At 39.5% G+C, this 16,778-nt stretch overlaps 1 protein-coding gene across 1 annotated transcript; it reads left to right on the top strand.

Moving 5' to 3' along the window:
• The first annotated feature begins 566 nt into the window (after positions 1-566).
• Positions 567-14,643, top strand: Non1 (nucleolar GTP-binding protein 1). Its single transcript, XM_089732833.1, has 15 exons — positions 567-842; positions 933-1,085; positions 1,515-1,636; positions 2,596-2,731; positions 4,301-4,402; positions 5,051-5,143; positions 5,729-5,878; positions 6,781-6,938; positions 7,286-7,427; positions 8,228-8,408; positions 10,441-10,550; positions 11,319-11,437; positions 12,431-12,564; positions 13,250-13,380; positions 14,437-14,643. The coding sequence occupies exons 1-15, from the start codon at positions 795-797 to the stop codon at positions 14,590-14,592; spliced, it is 1,935 nt and encodes a 644-aa protein (XP_089588959.1). The 5' UTR covers positions 567-794; the 3' UTR covers positions 14,593-14,643.
• Positions 14,644-16,778: the final 2,135 nt, after the last annotated feature.

The following is a 16,778-nucleotide window of genomic DNA, read 5'->3' on the forward strand; positions in this document are numbered from 1 at the left end:
AGACAGGAACTAAACATCCGATACAAAAATCTCCATTGGCTGTTGGGACATAACAGCAAGCTGAGTGTTGACAACAAACTTTTAATTTACAAAGTTATCCTTAAGCCAGTTTGGCTGTACGGAATCGAATTATGGGGTAGCGCCTGCAATTCGAATATCAGTATTATACAAAGAATGCAAAACTGTATCTTGCGCTCCATAAGTGGTGTTCCGTGGTTGGTCACAAACACTGAAATACACAAAGAACTAGGGATGCCTACAATAATGCAGGAAATCGTAAAATTTAAACAAAAACACCACGAAAGACTGGAAAAGCACCCAAACAATCTGGCTGCCGCCTTGAAAAAATGAAGTTACGGTAAACGGCTCAAGAGAAAAGACGTCATATAGTTCAATGACAAATCTTAAATTTAGAGTAGATGGCTCGCTGGAGTCACGCTCTTACTGATTTAGAAAATTTCAACTCATCTAATAAAAGTACTGGATACTGATTGTAGATAAAAAGAGAGAAAAAAAAAAAAAAAAAATCTGGTCATTTCATTTCTCCTACAGTTTTCTCTGATCTCATTTCTCTCATCTTCATTTAATACTTTCATAAATTTATAAGGCACTTTTCGGCCTTTGTTACAACATACTCAAGTATAAGTTATATTCCTTTGCTGGTCCAACGAACGAATCAAATAAAAGAAAATCAGTATTGTCAAAAATGTCAAATATTCTTTCCAAACACGTGTTTACGTGTAATGCTCGTTCAGAGCGATTATGATACTAAAATAGCAATAAAATAAAACAAAATGAGTTTGTACAACTTTAAAAAGATTGCTGTAGTCCCTACAGCTAAGGTAAATGTATAACTTTATAAATCCCACAAATGTACTATGAAAACCATCATCCTATTGATAAAAATGTTAACCTCGAAATTTTGTTTTTAGGACTTCATAGACATAATTTTATCGAAAACACAAAGGAAAACCCCTACAGTTGTTCACAAGCATTATAAAATATCAAGAATACGTGGGTTTTACATAAGAAAAGTGAAATATACCCAGCAGAACTTCCACGACCGATTGTCCAGAATTATTCAGGTAAACAGCAACAGCGTGATAGTAATACGCAAAAGTAGCTACGTCACATCGAAAACATAAATCTACAACATGTGTATATTTCGCAATTTTTTCTAAATTTTTATTGTTTTGGTTAAAATCTTAGTTTTCTAGAGATTCATTCTGCTGATGCCAGATCAATCTTTGGGCGGGCTAAATTTAAAGTTTCACTATCATTATTTAATAAAATAGCTTCTTTCTGATGTATGCTTCAACTCTCTTGAGCTTAGTTCCGATGCTTTTTCAAGTCACCATGCTAGTTAGTTAAATTAAAAAGAAAATGTAAGAATAATCAAATCCCACAAGCTTCTCACTTGTTCCTCTATCGAACTGGGGTATATTGATGTAACAGACTGACATATGTCATAAATAAGTTATTAAAAACATAGATTAACAGGATAATGTTTACAGGAATTCCCAAAGTTAGATGATGTTCATCCATTTTATGCTGATCTCATGAACGTATTGTATGACAAGGATCATTACAAACTTGGACTCGGACAGCTGAACACAGCCAGACATCTTATTGATAAGTAAGTCTCAATGATGTTACAAACTCTCATACAATATTAGTGTAAACCTATTTATAAATTCCTTTAAAACCTGTAAAGTAGATTTTGTAACTTATATACATAAGAAATTTAATAAAAGGTTCCAAAGTCTGCTTTTGGCTTGGAGACATAAGATTCAAGTTTCAACATCCTATGACATGTCAAGCTCTAAGCTAGAATGGTTGTTTTATAATAGGAATAGGTGGAATGGTGTTATCCTTCTAGGGGTAGCCATTGTACTGTAAAAAACTGAGACCTTAGAACTCACGTCTCTAGGTTGATGACGGCAATTACACTTTAATAATAAATATATTTGGGCTCTGTAACCTCTTAACACTAGCTGGGCCACGATCTTTTTCACTCTTCTAAGCAACAAAAAAAAATCTATACTAGTCAACTCTAACCAGAGATCTGTTTACTAATTATGTATTAAGCAGAATTTAAAACTTTGATTTTTTTGATTGCTCAATTTTTACTGAAAGTCATTTGTGAACATTTCTTAAGTATTTCTCTCATTAGAAAAATTGGTACCTGCCTCTGGTGTTTGAATACCAGCTCAGTCACATCGTGTTATCCTTTAGTACATGATTACTTAATTTTTTTTTTAATGCTTAGATGGGTGGACGAGCTCACAGCCCATCTGGTGTTAAGTGGTTACTGGAGCCCATAGACATCTACAACGTAAATGTGCCACCCACCTTGAGATATAAGTTCTAAGTCTCAAGTATAGTTACAACGGCTGCCCTTCAAACGGCCTGCCTACCCTTCAAACCGAAACGCATTACTGCTTCACGGCAGAAATAGGCAGGGTGGTGGTACCTACCCGCGCAAACTCACAAGCGGTCCTACTACCAGTAATTACTCAAATTATAATGTTGCGGGTTTGATTTTTATTACATTTATTACATATTCTATTTATATCCTTAATGCTTCATTTACAGTGTTGCAAAAGACTATGTGAGACTGCTAAAATATGGAGACTCGTTGTATCGGTGCAAACAACTCAAACGTGCGGCCCTGGGGCGCATGGCCACTATCATGAAACGGCAAGGAGCTAATCTTACGTACCTGGAACAGGTATGTCATACTAGTGATGATTCAACAATAACTAGATTTTGTGGTCGTCGTGGCCTAACGGATAAGACGTCCGGTGCATTCGTGTTGAAGCGATGCACCGGTGTTCGAATCCCGCAGGTGGGTACCAATTTTTCTAATGAAATACGTACTCAACAAATGTTCATGATTGACTTCCACGGTGAAGGAATAACATCGTGTAATAAAAATGAAACCCGCAAAATTATAATTTGCGTAATTACTGGTGGTAGGACCTCTTGTGAGTCCGCACTGGTAGGTACCACCGCCCCGCCTATTTCTGCCGTGAAGCAGTAATGCGTTTCGGTTTGAAGGGTGGGGCAGCCGTTGTGACTATACTGAGACCTTAGAACTATATCTCAAGGTGTGTGGCGCATTTACGTTGTAGATGTCTATGGGCTCCAGTAACCACTTAACATCAGGTGGGCTGTGAGCTCGTCCACACAGCTAAGCAATAAAAAAAAAAAAAAAAAAAAAAAGATTGCAATCATAAGGTTGCTGTCACATACACATATTATTATTATAATTTTCGCGTCCTTTTAATTTCGGCATATTTAATAAATAACTACCTGACGACATTATAATTTATTTTCTGATACACGATAAGAATTTATATAAAATTATTTGAAACATTTTTGCAACACACCTATTGAAACGAATGAGATGACGGTTGAGAATGAATTACTTTATTTCTTGGTAATTGACTATGGTACACTACTAGTACATATTGTAACCACTAGATGCCGCTAGTATAAATTAAACTTATTATTTTGATACTAATAAATAAACATATTTTAACAGTTTAGTGGTGTACTCAAAGAGGTTCATTCCAAGAGAATTTTTTTTTTAGATACTGGCAGTGTACACTGACGTCATTGTCATTGCTTTCCATAGTGACAGTAAATAAGACTCACTTTTCCAATGAATTGCATTTATTGAATTTCTTACGTACAACGATGTATTGTGTGACAATAGTCACTCATATTTATAGTAGAAAGTGTAGGCAGCTTAGTCATGAATTCTTAGAATGATCTGAATATCTGTCTTAAACAATTGTTTCCATGCATTGGACTTACAGTAGTTAACCAACAATGTCAATATTAAGGAATCAGTTAATTTTAACTAATAAATAAAACTATTGGATTAACTAATAATAAAACTATTTGATTAACTAAGTTTAAGTTTAAGATTAACATAACTTAGTTAATCAAATACATTGTTGTGCTGATATATAATAATGAATAAAAACCTTTTTTTTCCTACCTATGCTGATTGCCTTGAGAGGCTATTTCAGCTTCACCCTAACGTGTGTAGATGAGCTCACGGGGCTCAAACCGGAGAGTTGCTAACACTGACCCTAGCAAGAGCAGTGCTTCGCAGAATCTACCACCGGATCGGAAACGCGACCCACTGAGAAGATCCGGCGAGAAACTCAGTGGGCTGTGTCTATGGGTTAATTCGCACCGACGGGTTCGACGAAGACGGTGCCTAAAAGCACTGTTAACGGAAAAACCAACCACAATATTTTCTAATGTGGACTGTATTATTTTGCAGGTCCGTCAACATTTAGCACGTTTACCATCGATAGATCCCTACACCAGGACGATAATCATCTGTGGATTCCCAAATGTCGGAAAATCAAGTTTTATTAATAAGGTATAGTGCTACAGCAATGGAATTGTTAATGATAAGAAATGAGTCCCCTTGGATTTGCTTCTGTGGATTTGTAGCTTCAGTACCATCCAATATGAATACAAGCCTCTCTTGATCACTGATATAGAGATCAATTTCAACAATGTAGTGTATTAGTGAGGGTGCTTGTTCTCTTTTTAATAAAAAGATTGCAAAGTGCGGGTTGTATAAAGACAGACACACAATGAACTGATTTGTTACCCAACACATGTGCTTAATTTCATTATTAAATAATAAAACATAATAAACAGTATCTATCGACCATTTTTATAGTAAAGATATATTTTTTACTTAGTCAACCATACTAAATTTTTTAGTATTAAAACTCTTTTCAACTATGGATGCATGGCTTCTCTGTAGCAGAATTAGACAGGAAGACAGTATTTACTTGTATGAGTTCATAAAGAGCTCACAACATACGACATGTCCTAATTATCTTGTATCATCACCTACAAGCCCATATCATAAATAACATCATGTCAAGTCAAACCCTACTGGAGTTGATACAACTACACTGTCAATCTTATGCATTATACTATGCTTATTTGATGCAAATAGATATGTTTTTTGTTCTTCTGAAATTTAATACTAATAATTAGTATATTTTTTCAGATAACACGTGCGGATGTGGAAGTACAGCCCTATGCGTTTACCACAAAGAGTCTGTATGTTGGTCATACTGATTACAAATATTTGAGATGGCAGGTATGTTGATATTGCTTTGCAGTAAAGACACAACATTTTTATACAAGCAGGAACTGCCAGATATGTTCAGAATATCAATTTTGCTCACACCAACCATAAATATATTTTTTTAAGTGTTTTTGTGACCTGGTAGCTAAGACCTTTAGGTCAAGTCTTATTTTAATATATATTCATAATTTTTATGAAAAATGATAATATGAAGTGAAATGTAATGAAGTTGATTAATATGAAAAATGGCATGAAATGAAATGAGATGAGATGATATGGGATAAAATATAATCTCAGTAAACTGCTGGTCATTTACTGAGATTTTCTCAGTGAACTTCAAGAAGCTAGTCCAGCGGCTTTGTTCCATTTTCCCACATTTGTGCACTGTCACAGATATTAAACAGTTAATAAACCACCGTTATTACACATTTCAACCTGAAGAAACACTAAATAGACAAAATAAAACAAATCACACAACTTCAATCCTCGCGTTCCCGCCAAAAAGTCCACTAACCATTTAAATGACAAATTTTTTGAAATTAATTATTTACAACAATAATTATACATATGGAGATTACTGTAATCTTTATTTTCCAGGTGATAGACACCCCTGGGATCCTGGATCATCCATTGGAAGAACGCAATGTTATAGAAATGCAAGCCGTCACCGCTTTGGCTCATCTCAGAGCTGCCATACTGTACTTCATCGATCCGTCTGAGCAGTGTGGCCACAGTATTGAAGACCAGGTATATTAACATTTGGGCAGTGGCGTAGCGTGGTGGGGGCAGGGGGGCCGGCCCGCCCCGGGCGGCAGTTTTTAATAAAAATATTTAAACCATTTCATAATAGGTTGGAGAAAGTCTTTTCGCATTATAGTATGTATGAACTTGTAATAAAATCTCTTTGGCTATACTATTTGTATCTGGCTGGTTTTGGTATCATTAAAAGTTTAAATTTTAAAGAAGACAATTCCAAATTCAAATTAGGAAAATGTGTCATTTTTATTTATTTTTCGTACTGTCGATTAGTGAATCTAATGAAGAAATTCGATACATTTTAAATTTTTACTACAAAAAAGGGCGGCAAAATTGTCTTCCACCCCGGGCGGCTGACACCCGCGCTACGCCACTGCATTTGGGTTCTTCATATTGGAAAAATAGATAGCAGAACTGATCAACATACATAGAGATCGATAAACATAACTATAAATATTAGACATTCAGAGAAAACAAGTCTGTTAGAGACTAATGTTTACCAGATGTGGGAATCGAAACCAGAGCCTTCGATCCAACCATCAGAGATTTTAACTACTACACCACCAAGTCAATTATAAATATGATAAGGACTTTTAATTATTGATATTTATATATATCAACGCTTGAAAGGCAAACGTGACTAAGCGACAATGCGTGAACTTTACAGTAGACTAATTCAAAGTTGAAATACCTGAAAAAAATCTATTTTAACGAATCTAGCTGTAGGATTGAAATGGTTTTAATAGACCTAGAAATGTATTTTTTTTTGTGCATCGAATATGGTTATTGCCTATCATTTATGTATAAACAGTTATTGTCGCTTAGTCACGTTTGCCTTTCAAGCGTCAATATATATATATCCATTGTCTAATTCAGTATAACTTCTTCTACAGATATCATTATTCGAAAGTATAAAGCCTTTATTCACAAGCAAACCTCTAATAGTCGTGTTAAACAAGATGGATGTGGTTAAACCTGAAGAGTTATCTCCGAGTAAGAAACAGTTGCTGGACGATTTGACCGAAACATGCTCTAAAGGGAATCTTGTCAAGTAAGTGTATTTTACTTGGGGCTGTAAGGAGACAGGCATATAGCCCAGCTGATGGTGATTAGTCATTTTTGCTTAAGGACATATGGGTACATAATGTGTTAACATGTGATTTCAATGATGTAAGAGTGATATTATAGTCTAATAAAACTTTCAAAATTTACCTATTCGCGACTTATAATTACTGATGGTTAAGTGTGAGCCTGCAAGGGTAGGCACCACCAGTCTGCTTAGTGCTGCCACAAAACCGTTGTATTGCAGTTTGCTCTCTGGGATGTTAGATCACTACGGTGGGCTTATCCACAGATCAAGTGGATTGCAAAAAGATAAATGTGAATTTTTGGTTCCAGTGCGGATTCAAATTCTGATCTGTCCGTGGTGCCTGTGATGCGGATGTCCACTATGACTGAAGAGGGCGTGCAGGAGGTCAAAATTGAAGCTTGCGAGAGGCTGCTGGGACACCGGGTCACAGAGAAAATGAGGACAAAGAAGGTGAACAATGGAATATAGAAGTGAAACTTCTTTGAATCGTTGTGATTCAAACTCGATGAAACGAAAAAATAAGTCCATAGAGACACAAACACATAAATGTATAGGATTCAGCCGGCGAGAGAATGAGATAGAACACATTAGACGTTCTCGCTCTCCTCTTCGTAGCATCCCCACTATCGTCTACTGAACATTGTCCATATGTATGCTCTTGTGTAGTGGGGTAGTCAGTATATCTATATCTTATTTATAAGTTTTACTTCTACCGTGTGTGACTTGCACACACACACACACTTTTTATTTTGTTTGTAGCGGGGTAACTCTTATAGAACAAAAGATTCACAGATACCTGAATCTCGCTAATGACATTTTCAAGATTTCTGAACAATAATATTTGAACCGTCGGTTTTCTGAGAAATGTCACCTCCTCGGTGGGAGATCTTCCCTATGTCGTTTCCTTCCAAACTCGTGCCATTTTCAGTGTCTTTGTTGTCAGACGAGCATACGACCTATCTGATGGTGAGTGGTCATCTTCGCTCAATAGACTTTAGCAATGTTAAGGGTAGCAACAATCCGCTGCCTACCATTAAGTAATCTCTATATGACTTGTCATGAGCTGTCCGATTATAGTCACCGCTATACTTTTACTGTTCAATAGACATCAGTCTACACTAGGGAGATTCCAAAAAGGGGCATTCCAACCACTGCCTAGTACCTAGATCCCGGCACTGCTTTACATCAGATGGCATGTAACGCCTTAAGTACATATCGCGTTGGTTGACCACAAAGTGTATGCTGTACAGGTGGACGGCATCTTGAACCGGCTCCACGTGGCGGTGCCGGCCCCGCGCGACGACAAGCCGCGCCCGCCCGTGCTGCCGCCCTCGGTCCTCGCCAAGAAGGAGAAACAAGCAGAGAAGGAGAACCGGAAGAGGAAACTGGAGAGGGACATCGAGGTGGAGCTCGGCGACGACTACGTACTCGGTGAGTGCACCGGGGGGCGGCGCTGTCCGCGGGCGATCCGTGCGCGCGGCTGACGCTTCGTCTTCTCGCATTAAAACTGTATAATTTCAAAAATGACTAATTTTACAGGAGAGTGTTTTAAAGGTTTAACATGTGATATAGGCAGCGGCTTGGCTCTGCTCCTGGCATTGCTGAAGTCCATGGGTGACGGTAACCACTCACCATCAGGTGGGCCGTATGCTCGTCTGCCTACATGGGCAATAAAAAAAAATTGTGATACTTTTAATATTATTCATCTTTGCAAAATTTTTTAACCAGTTACATTATCTGTCTTTTAAAGTAAGATAAAATTATGTATTAATTTTGTTAATACTAGTCAAAACAAAAGCACCTGGCCCTGACTTGATATCAGCGGAAATTCTGAAGGTGCTAGGTGATAACGGAATTACTGCTCTGCACTCCATCTGCAACAAAGTGTGGGCGGATGGTGTATGGCCTAGTGACTGGATTAGGTCGATTATTCTTCCCTTGCACAAAAAAGGCTCAACGAAGCAATGTGATAACTACCGCACGCTTGCACTCATCTCCCACGCCAGCAAGATCTTACTTTACATACTGAACAACCGGATTCGTTACTACCTGGACCAACAGATTCCGCAAGAACAAGCCGGTTTTATGAAGGGAAGAGGCACGCGTGAGCAAATTCTTAACGTGAGGCAGCTAATCGAGAAGGGTCGCGAATACAACGTTCCATTCATCATGTGTTTCATCGACTACAGCAAGGCTTTTGATTGTGTCAACTGGAGTTCCTTGTGGAAGGTATTGAATGTTCTTGGTGTACCCAATCATCTGATAGTGCTGGTACAGAGCCTGTATATCTACAGTCAGGGAGTTGTCAGAATCGATGAAGCTGTGTCCCAACCGTTCTGTTTTGGAAAAGGTGTCCGGCAAGGTTGCATACTGTCACCTATACTTTTTAATGCATATGGAGAGTACATCATGCGGCAGACTTGTGAAGATTGGTCGGGAGGTGTGCGCATTGGTGGAGCTCATATTACACATCTCCGATATGCCGATGACACGACCCTGCTAGCTGCAGACGAATCTGAAATGTCTCTTTTCTTCAGCAAAATGGAACGTATCAGCAACAGCCTAGGCCTCTCCATAAATAGATCAAAAACGAAATTAATGGTGGTGGATCGTGCAAATGTTCTAAGATTGAGTGGGGCGCTTGGATTAGAGGTTGTAGACGAATTCGTGTATCTCGGGTCCTGCATCAGCAACAAAGGCTCATGTGAAACTGACGTGCGCCGACGTATCGGGATGGCTAAAAGTGCGATGTCTCAGCTACAGAAGATCTGGAAGAATAGAGGGATAGGCCTGAAAACTAAAACCAGACTGGTGCGGACTTTTGTTTTCTCTATCTTCTTGTATGGAGCTGAGACATGGACGTTGAAAGCAGCAGACCGAATGCGCATCGATGCTTTCGAAATGTGGTGTTGGAGACGCATGCTAAGAATTCCGTGGACAGCCTTCCGGACTAACGTGTCGATATTGATGCAACTGGGCATCAAAATCAGACTGTCTACTGTATGTCTGAAGCGGATCCTCGAATATTTTGGTCACATTGCGAGGAAAGACAGCGATAACCTGGAAAAACTTATGATCACAGGGAAAGTTGAAGGCAACAGATCTAGAGGCCGCAGCCATACTCGTTGGTCCGATCAGATCCGCACCGCTTTGGACAGTACAGTGTACAGCGCGCTGCATGACGCCGTGGACAGGGGAAAGTGGAAAAAGATCTTAAGATTGAAGCTCATGGGTGATGGTGGTCACGACCCTCAGACATGAGGAACACGACTCGAGGAGGAGGAGTCAAAACATAGGTAAACTAAAAAAAAAAAAACTAAAACTAAACTACGCTCTTTTGACAGTATATTTATGAGAAAAATACTGGTGATACCAAATGATTCCGCATATTAACTCAATTTCGAATATTTTTGGAAATTGCACACTTTTAACGCGAAAAAACGACTTGTCTCTTGCTTTGCAGACTTGAAGAAGAACTACACGGAGATCCCGGAGGACGAGCGCTATGACGTCATCCCGGAGATTTGGGAGGGACACAACATCGCCGACTACATCGACCCGGACATCTTCGATGTGAGTATCATTCCCTTATCACAGGGATACCCGATCTTAATGTGTTTCACGATAAGTTGCTTGGTGGTTTTTGTAGGTACCACCAGGTGGGTAGGTACCACCACCCTGCCTATTTCTGCCGTGAAGCAGTAATGCGTTTCGGTTTGAAGGGCGGGGCAGCCGTAGTAACTATACTTGGGACCTTATAACTTATGTCTCATGGTGGGTGGCGCATTTACGTCGTAGATGTCTGTGGGCTCCAGTAACCACTTAACACCAGGTGGACTTTGAGCTCGTATGGTAGTGCGGAACACCTCCACTTATATTTTTGATCTGCCCGGCGCCACCTGTCGTACCTCGACAGGAACCGTCTCCACACGACTGCGTCAAATATCGTCATGAGGCTTAGGAACATTTTTATTTATGTAGTCATATTTATGAGGCTATATTATTGTTACGCGCTGGGGCTCGGGATGAATAAAATTTCACCAAAGTACAACTAAAAACTGTATTCAACATTTAAAGCACTGAATATTCCACACATCTCTAGGAGTAGTTTCCGCTATCTGACTTTGTAATTGGCTATATGGCTTTGTAATTCTCGAGCGTTCTAGGTCCTTCGATATTCGTTCGACTATTCGGCGATAGATGGCGTTACTTTTACCGGCGTAACATTATGTTAGTGTATTAAAAAAAAAAACTATTTTTTGGACTTTTTGGATATGTGCTCAAAGTTTTACTGAAATTGAAAATTTAGATTAGAATTTAAAGATATCGTAATTTTACCAGAAACTGGCAGAGTTGGAGAAGGACGAGGAGCTGCGCGAGGCTGGCGGCATGTACGCCGCGCCCAAGATCGAGCTGGACGACACCGTCAGGGAGATCAGGGAACTAGCGCGGCAGATACGGTGAGTTCCGGCACCCTCAACCCGCCTAGAGTCATTGTAGCCGGTTCTAAATACTGTAGATTGGGGGGACTCAGGACCCTTTCCAAATCCAATACAAATTTTCAATGCTTTTTCTTAGGGTTAATACCAATAAAATTGAGATTAAAATGGTTCCGGAGGCTTAAACTTTTATATACGATGCGTTATTATTACAGGTCGGAGTAGGTAGATTGATTTAAGGTCGTTGACGTCAAACGTAAAGGATAATATGGATATGCCTCCAAAATACCGGAATTTTATATTTATTGTGATTTTTTTTTATTGCTCAGCCCACCTGGTGTTATGTGGTTACTGGAGCCCATAGACATCTACAACGTAAATGCGCCACACACCTTGAGATATAGTTCTAAGGTCACAATATAGTCACAACGGCTACCCCACCCTCGAATCGAAACGCATTACTGTTTCATGGCAGAAATAGGCGGGGCGGTGGTACCTACCCGTGCGGACTCACAAGAGGTCCTACCATCAGTAAATATTTGTTCCAGAATTTTGAAATTAGCATGAATCTGTGTTTAAGGTGAAAAACGTATTAATAGTATTAATCTACGCCAGTGCCAGTGCTAGCCAATTTTGAAAGAAATCAGTATTTTATTTTATACAAAAACACCTTGGAATAGTTACACCGTATTTTGTCCCTTTCTGTTGACTGTCTGAACCTTTCTGTTCTGGTCCATCAGGTTATATTATTGACAATAGCTTTTCGATAGGGCTGGCACTATTTAGTTGTTAGGTAGGTACTACTTAACACTTTTGAATCTGTTATTGGTTACAAAACTTTGATGACTAAATTAAACTATTTAATATTCTTAAACACTAAATAAAAGTAATTTTCAATTCAACAAAGTTGAATCTAACAAGTCAACAAAAGTATTGTGACATCCCAGATTTGTCCCAATTCTAACACTAGTCTCAATTCCCCCCAGTCTACTGTAATCATCTCCTTGTGTTTAGCAACAAGAAGGCCATTCTCAAGGACGAGTCTCGCCTGGTGAAGCAGTCCACGAAGCCGGTGATGCCGCGCACCTCGCGAGCCAAGACCAAGCAGAGATCCACCTCCAAGCTCAGGAAGGACATGGAGAAACTCGGTACGTGTTTCAGTTGTACACCAGGACGACGCGCTAGTGTGAGCACGCACCCACCTGTTGAGGTCTAGTCGAGTCAACAATTTCGAATTTGTGGACTCTATTTACTCTATTTATGTGTAAAGAAGCAAAAGAGTCTGGAAGAGATCGCTCTCTCTCTCTCTCTTGAAAGTGCACAAATGTGGGAAAATGAAACAAAGCCGCTGGACGTAACTTATCGGGTTCCTCCAAAAAGTCCACTAAAAAAAATCTCAGTAAATGACCGATTTTGATGATGATGATTTTACTGAGATTATATTTCATCTCATTTCATTCAATTTCATCCTAGTTGATTAATGTCTCAAATTAATCATCTTTATTTCATTTCATTTCACTCAATATTATCAATTTTCATAAAAATGAGAATATAAATTAAATTTTAAAATAAGGCATAACTTAAAGGTCTTAGTTACCAGGTCATAAAATCCCATAAAAAAAAAGCATTGTACATTTTTACATATAATAAACATTTTATTATTGTCGCCGTCATATTTAGGGCCGCTTATTTAAGCGTCCTAAAATATACATATATTTGACTGTGTGATTGTTTCTCGTAGGACGGATACTAACGTTGCCCGATAATATTGATCGAGATACTGTTTAAGTTATTTTAAGTTATTGAATATAACGTTTGTATGTGTCGCTCCAGGCGTGGACATGTCGGAGAGCGGCGACGCGCACTTCACCCGCGCCCGCCCCCGCTCCCGCTCCCGCTCGCTCTCCGCGCCGCCCGCCAAGCGCGCGCGGGAACCCTCCAACCAGCCGGTGGCCGACCCCATCGTGAGTACCTGCCACATTGACCTCACTACCGCTTATTTGGAGACCTCTACACGCAAACTGGTGGTAGGACCTCTTGTGAGTGCGCGCGGGTAGGTACCACCGCCCTGCCTATTTCTGCCGTGAATGCGAATGCGTTTCGGTTTGAAGGGTGGTGCAGCCATGTAACTGTACTAAGACCTTAATATCTCAAGGTGGGTGGCGCATTTACGCTGTAGATGTCTATGGGCTCCAGTAACCACTTAACACCAAGTGGGCTGTGAGCTCGTCCGCACATCTTCTAAGCAATAAATAAAAATACTTGCAAGTTTTTTTTTGTATACCGGTCCTTGATATCCAAAATAACCCTTGTATGCCTTGGTCACACGGAGGAGACATACAAGAACAAGGTTTCCCACAAACTTTAATTAAAATTAGTCCAATTAAAAAGTATTGCATGTTTTTATAATGTCTCTGCTGGCTCGTCCACTATCTATATGCCTGTGTAATGGAACCGCTCAACGTGACATTCATCAAGTTCAAAACGTGAGATTGACTTGACAATGCACACGGGTCAATGACTGGTGACAATAGAGTAATATTATTATTTTGGTCTAATACCTGAACTCGACAATGGTTTAGTGATTATTTTTATTTTAGCTTGCTAATTTAGCATGTTTTTGTTTGTATTCGAAGTTTAATTATCTTATCTATATATATATATAAATAAATGAATTGCTGTTCGTTAGTCTCGCTAAAACTCGAGAACGGCTGGACCGATTTGGCTAATTTTGGTCTTGAATTATTTGTGGAAGTCCAGAGAAGGTTTAAAAAGCAGATAAATAAAAAAAGATAGATAGATAGAGATAAATAAATAAAGAATAAATAAAAATAATTTTATTTTCCTTATGATGTGTCCCCGTCGGACGGATTCCTTTTGTTTGTTTTTAGTTTATTTTATAAAAAAGTTTAGGTCTTTTATTTATCGATTGATGCAGTATGTTGCATAATGAGATTATTGACCAATCATCGATCACTAATAGTAAAAAAAATATATAATAATAAATGTTTTTAAAACAGATGCGCGTGAAAGTAAAGAGGATGGCCCACGCGGCCATCGCCAAGAAGACCAAGAAGATGGGCCTCAAGGGAGAGGCGGACCGGTTCATCGGCACCAAGATGCCGAAGCATCTGTTCGCTGGAAAACGTGGGGTCGGCAAGACGGACCGGAGATAGTGCACCAGCGGACAGTGTGCTTTACCAATATATATATATTTATACTATCAATCTTGTTTTATTGGTGGTCGTTTTTTGTTATTGTCCTTGTAGGCAGACAAGCATATGGCCCACCTCATGGTGAGTGGTTACCGTCGCCCATGGACTGCAGCAATGCCAGGGGCACAGCCAAGCTGCTGCCTGCCTACTATCTGAATATTCTTAATGTAGCTCAGTGGGGTCAAGGAATGGTACCGGGCCACAAAGAATGCAAACCAACCCGCTATCAATGCCACTTTTAAATGGAGTTCATTGTGTTGGATTAAAGTGAAAAGTGGTAGTTTATTGCATTGTTTTTAAAATCATTCCACTTGTTACTATAGCGCCATCTTAATTTGCTCAGTGGACACTTCTTAATAAATCGAGATGGTGCTTTATAGTAAAATACATCAATATTAATATTGTAAAATTGTGGTAGACATTACGAGTTAGGAATGACCGATCTATTTTATCTATGACAAAAATACTCGCTCAATATTTAAATGGTCATTTGGTGCAATTTCTTACAAATACTATTGTTGCGCAATGGCACTGAACAACGCAGAATTGATTGGACGATTCTAATGAGATTTCTCACAAGCGTAGTTTATAACCTTTTAATAACATTAAAAGTCGTCGTGGCCTAATGGATAAGACGTCCGGTGCATTCGTATGTAGCGATGCACCGGTGTTCGAATCCCGCAGGCGGGTACCGATTTTTCTGATGAAATACGTGCTTAACAAATGTTCACGATTGACTTCCACGGTGAAGGAATAACATCGTGTAAAACAAAACAAACCCGCAAATATAATTTGCGTAATTACTGGTGGTAGGACCTCTTGTGAGTCCGCACGGGTAGGTACCACCGCCCCGCCTATTTCTGCCGTGAAGCAGTAATGCGTTTCGGTTTGAAGGATGGGGCAGCCGCTGTAACTATACTGAGACCTTAGAACTTATATCTCAAGGTGGGTGGCGCATTTATGTCGTAGATGTCTATGGGCTCCAGTAACCAGTTAACACCAGGTGGGCTGTGAGCTCGTCCACCCATTTAAGCAATAAAAAAAAACCGGGCAACGCCGGGTACTTCTGTTGTGCTAAAGGCGTGACGTCAAGCAACAACGAACCCATAAATCTACTATAGTAGAATTATTTTGTCCGTGCAGTTTGGGTCATAAAACATAGCCCGGCTAGGAAGGTGAGCATGTTCGCGGGCGCAACGCCATTATCGATAAAAACAAATGAGTCATTGAAGGCAGGTACACGGCGGCGGGGCGGTATACGAAGGGTGGTGAGACATTGTTATGTTTAGAGTCATTTGTACTTACCTGCAAATTGTAGTACATTATGTCGAAGAGAAATGTGTTTTATGCATTCGTTCTCTGAATTTCTTTAGTGACACAATGGCTACTGCTTTGTTTTGTATCAAAACGGCAGAATTTATTCAAAATAATATTTGCACGTGTTGTTATCAACAATGTGTTAAATTTTTCACTGAAATAAGAATAAAAAAAGTGTTAATTTTTGCCGTTCTCGTTAACTTGCTGCGGCGATATGTGGTGTAAGTGTTCGATTAGTGATTTTTTCTTTCATTTTATCACTAACCCACAACATGTCAAAACTAAATACACTATCGATAACGCTTATCGACAACAATAATGCGCATCACTATGCCCGTCCATAAGGCTCGTGAGTGGAAGAGAGAGCGAAATACTCGCTGCACCGCTCCGATTTTTTATGACCCAAACTGCACGGACAAAATAATTCTACTATAGTTTTAATTTTTACTATAAATACGATTGTGCCGAATTGTGATACAGACCATCTGGAATACTTCAAGACAAATGTTGTAAATAGGTATTTGTATGATCGCGCGAGTCTAAGCCGCGTCGCGCTCGGGCGTTCGTTGACCCGAGCGTCAGCTGTTTTTGATTTATGTTTCATTGCTGGTTTTTTTTTAGTAAAGTGATGTATTTTTTATGAAACTACATCATCATCATCATCAATGCCTTCCACATAATGCGGTCCTCCGCCTTCCGCATCCAATGACTTCCCGCCGTGCGCACTAAGTCGTCAGTCCACCTGGTTGGAGGACGCCCCACGCTCCTGGTACCAATCCGTGGCCTCCATTCGAGGACTTTCCTCCCCACCTGGCGTCGTTGGCTCGACA

The sequence above is a fragment of the Bombyx mandarina genome, chromosome 02 (genome assembly GCF_030267445.1).
Source record: "Bombyx mandarina strain Sakado chromosome 02, ASM3026744v2".
In the NCBI taxonomy this organism is placed as follows: domain Eukaryota; kingdom Metazoa; phylum Arthropoda; class Insecta; order Lepidoptera; family Bombycidae; genus Bombyx; species Bombyx mandarina.

Bases quoted from the DNA above. Each gene is read 5' to 3' on its own strand.
- Non1 (XM_089732833.1), top strand. From the start codon at position 795: ATGAGTTTGTACAACTTTAAAAAGATTGCTGTAGTCCCTACAGCTAAG. The intron at 4,403-5,050 runs GTATAGTGCTAC...ATATTTTTTCAG, and splicing joins AATCAAGTTTTATTAATAAG to ATAACACGTGCGGATGTGGA. The intron at 6,939-7,285 runs GTAAGTGTATTT...TTTTGGTTCCAG, and splicing joins TCTAAAGGGAATCTTGTCAA to TGCGGATTCAAATTCTGATC.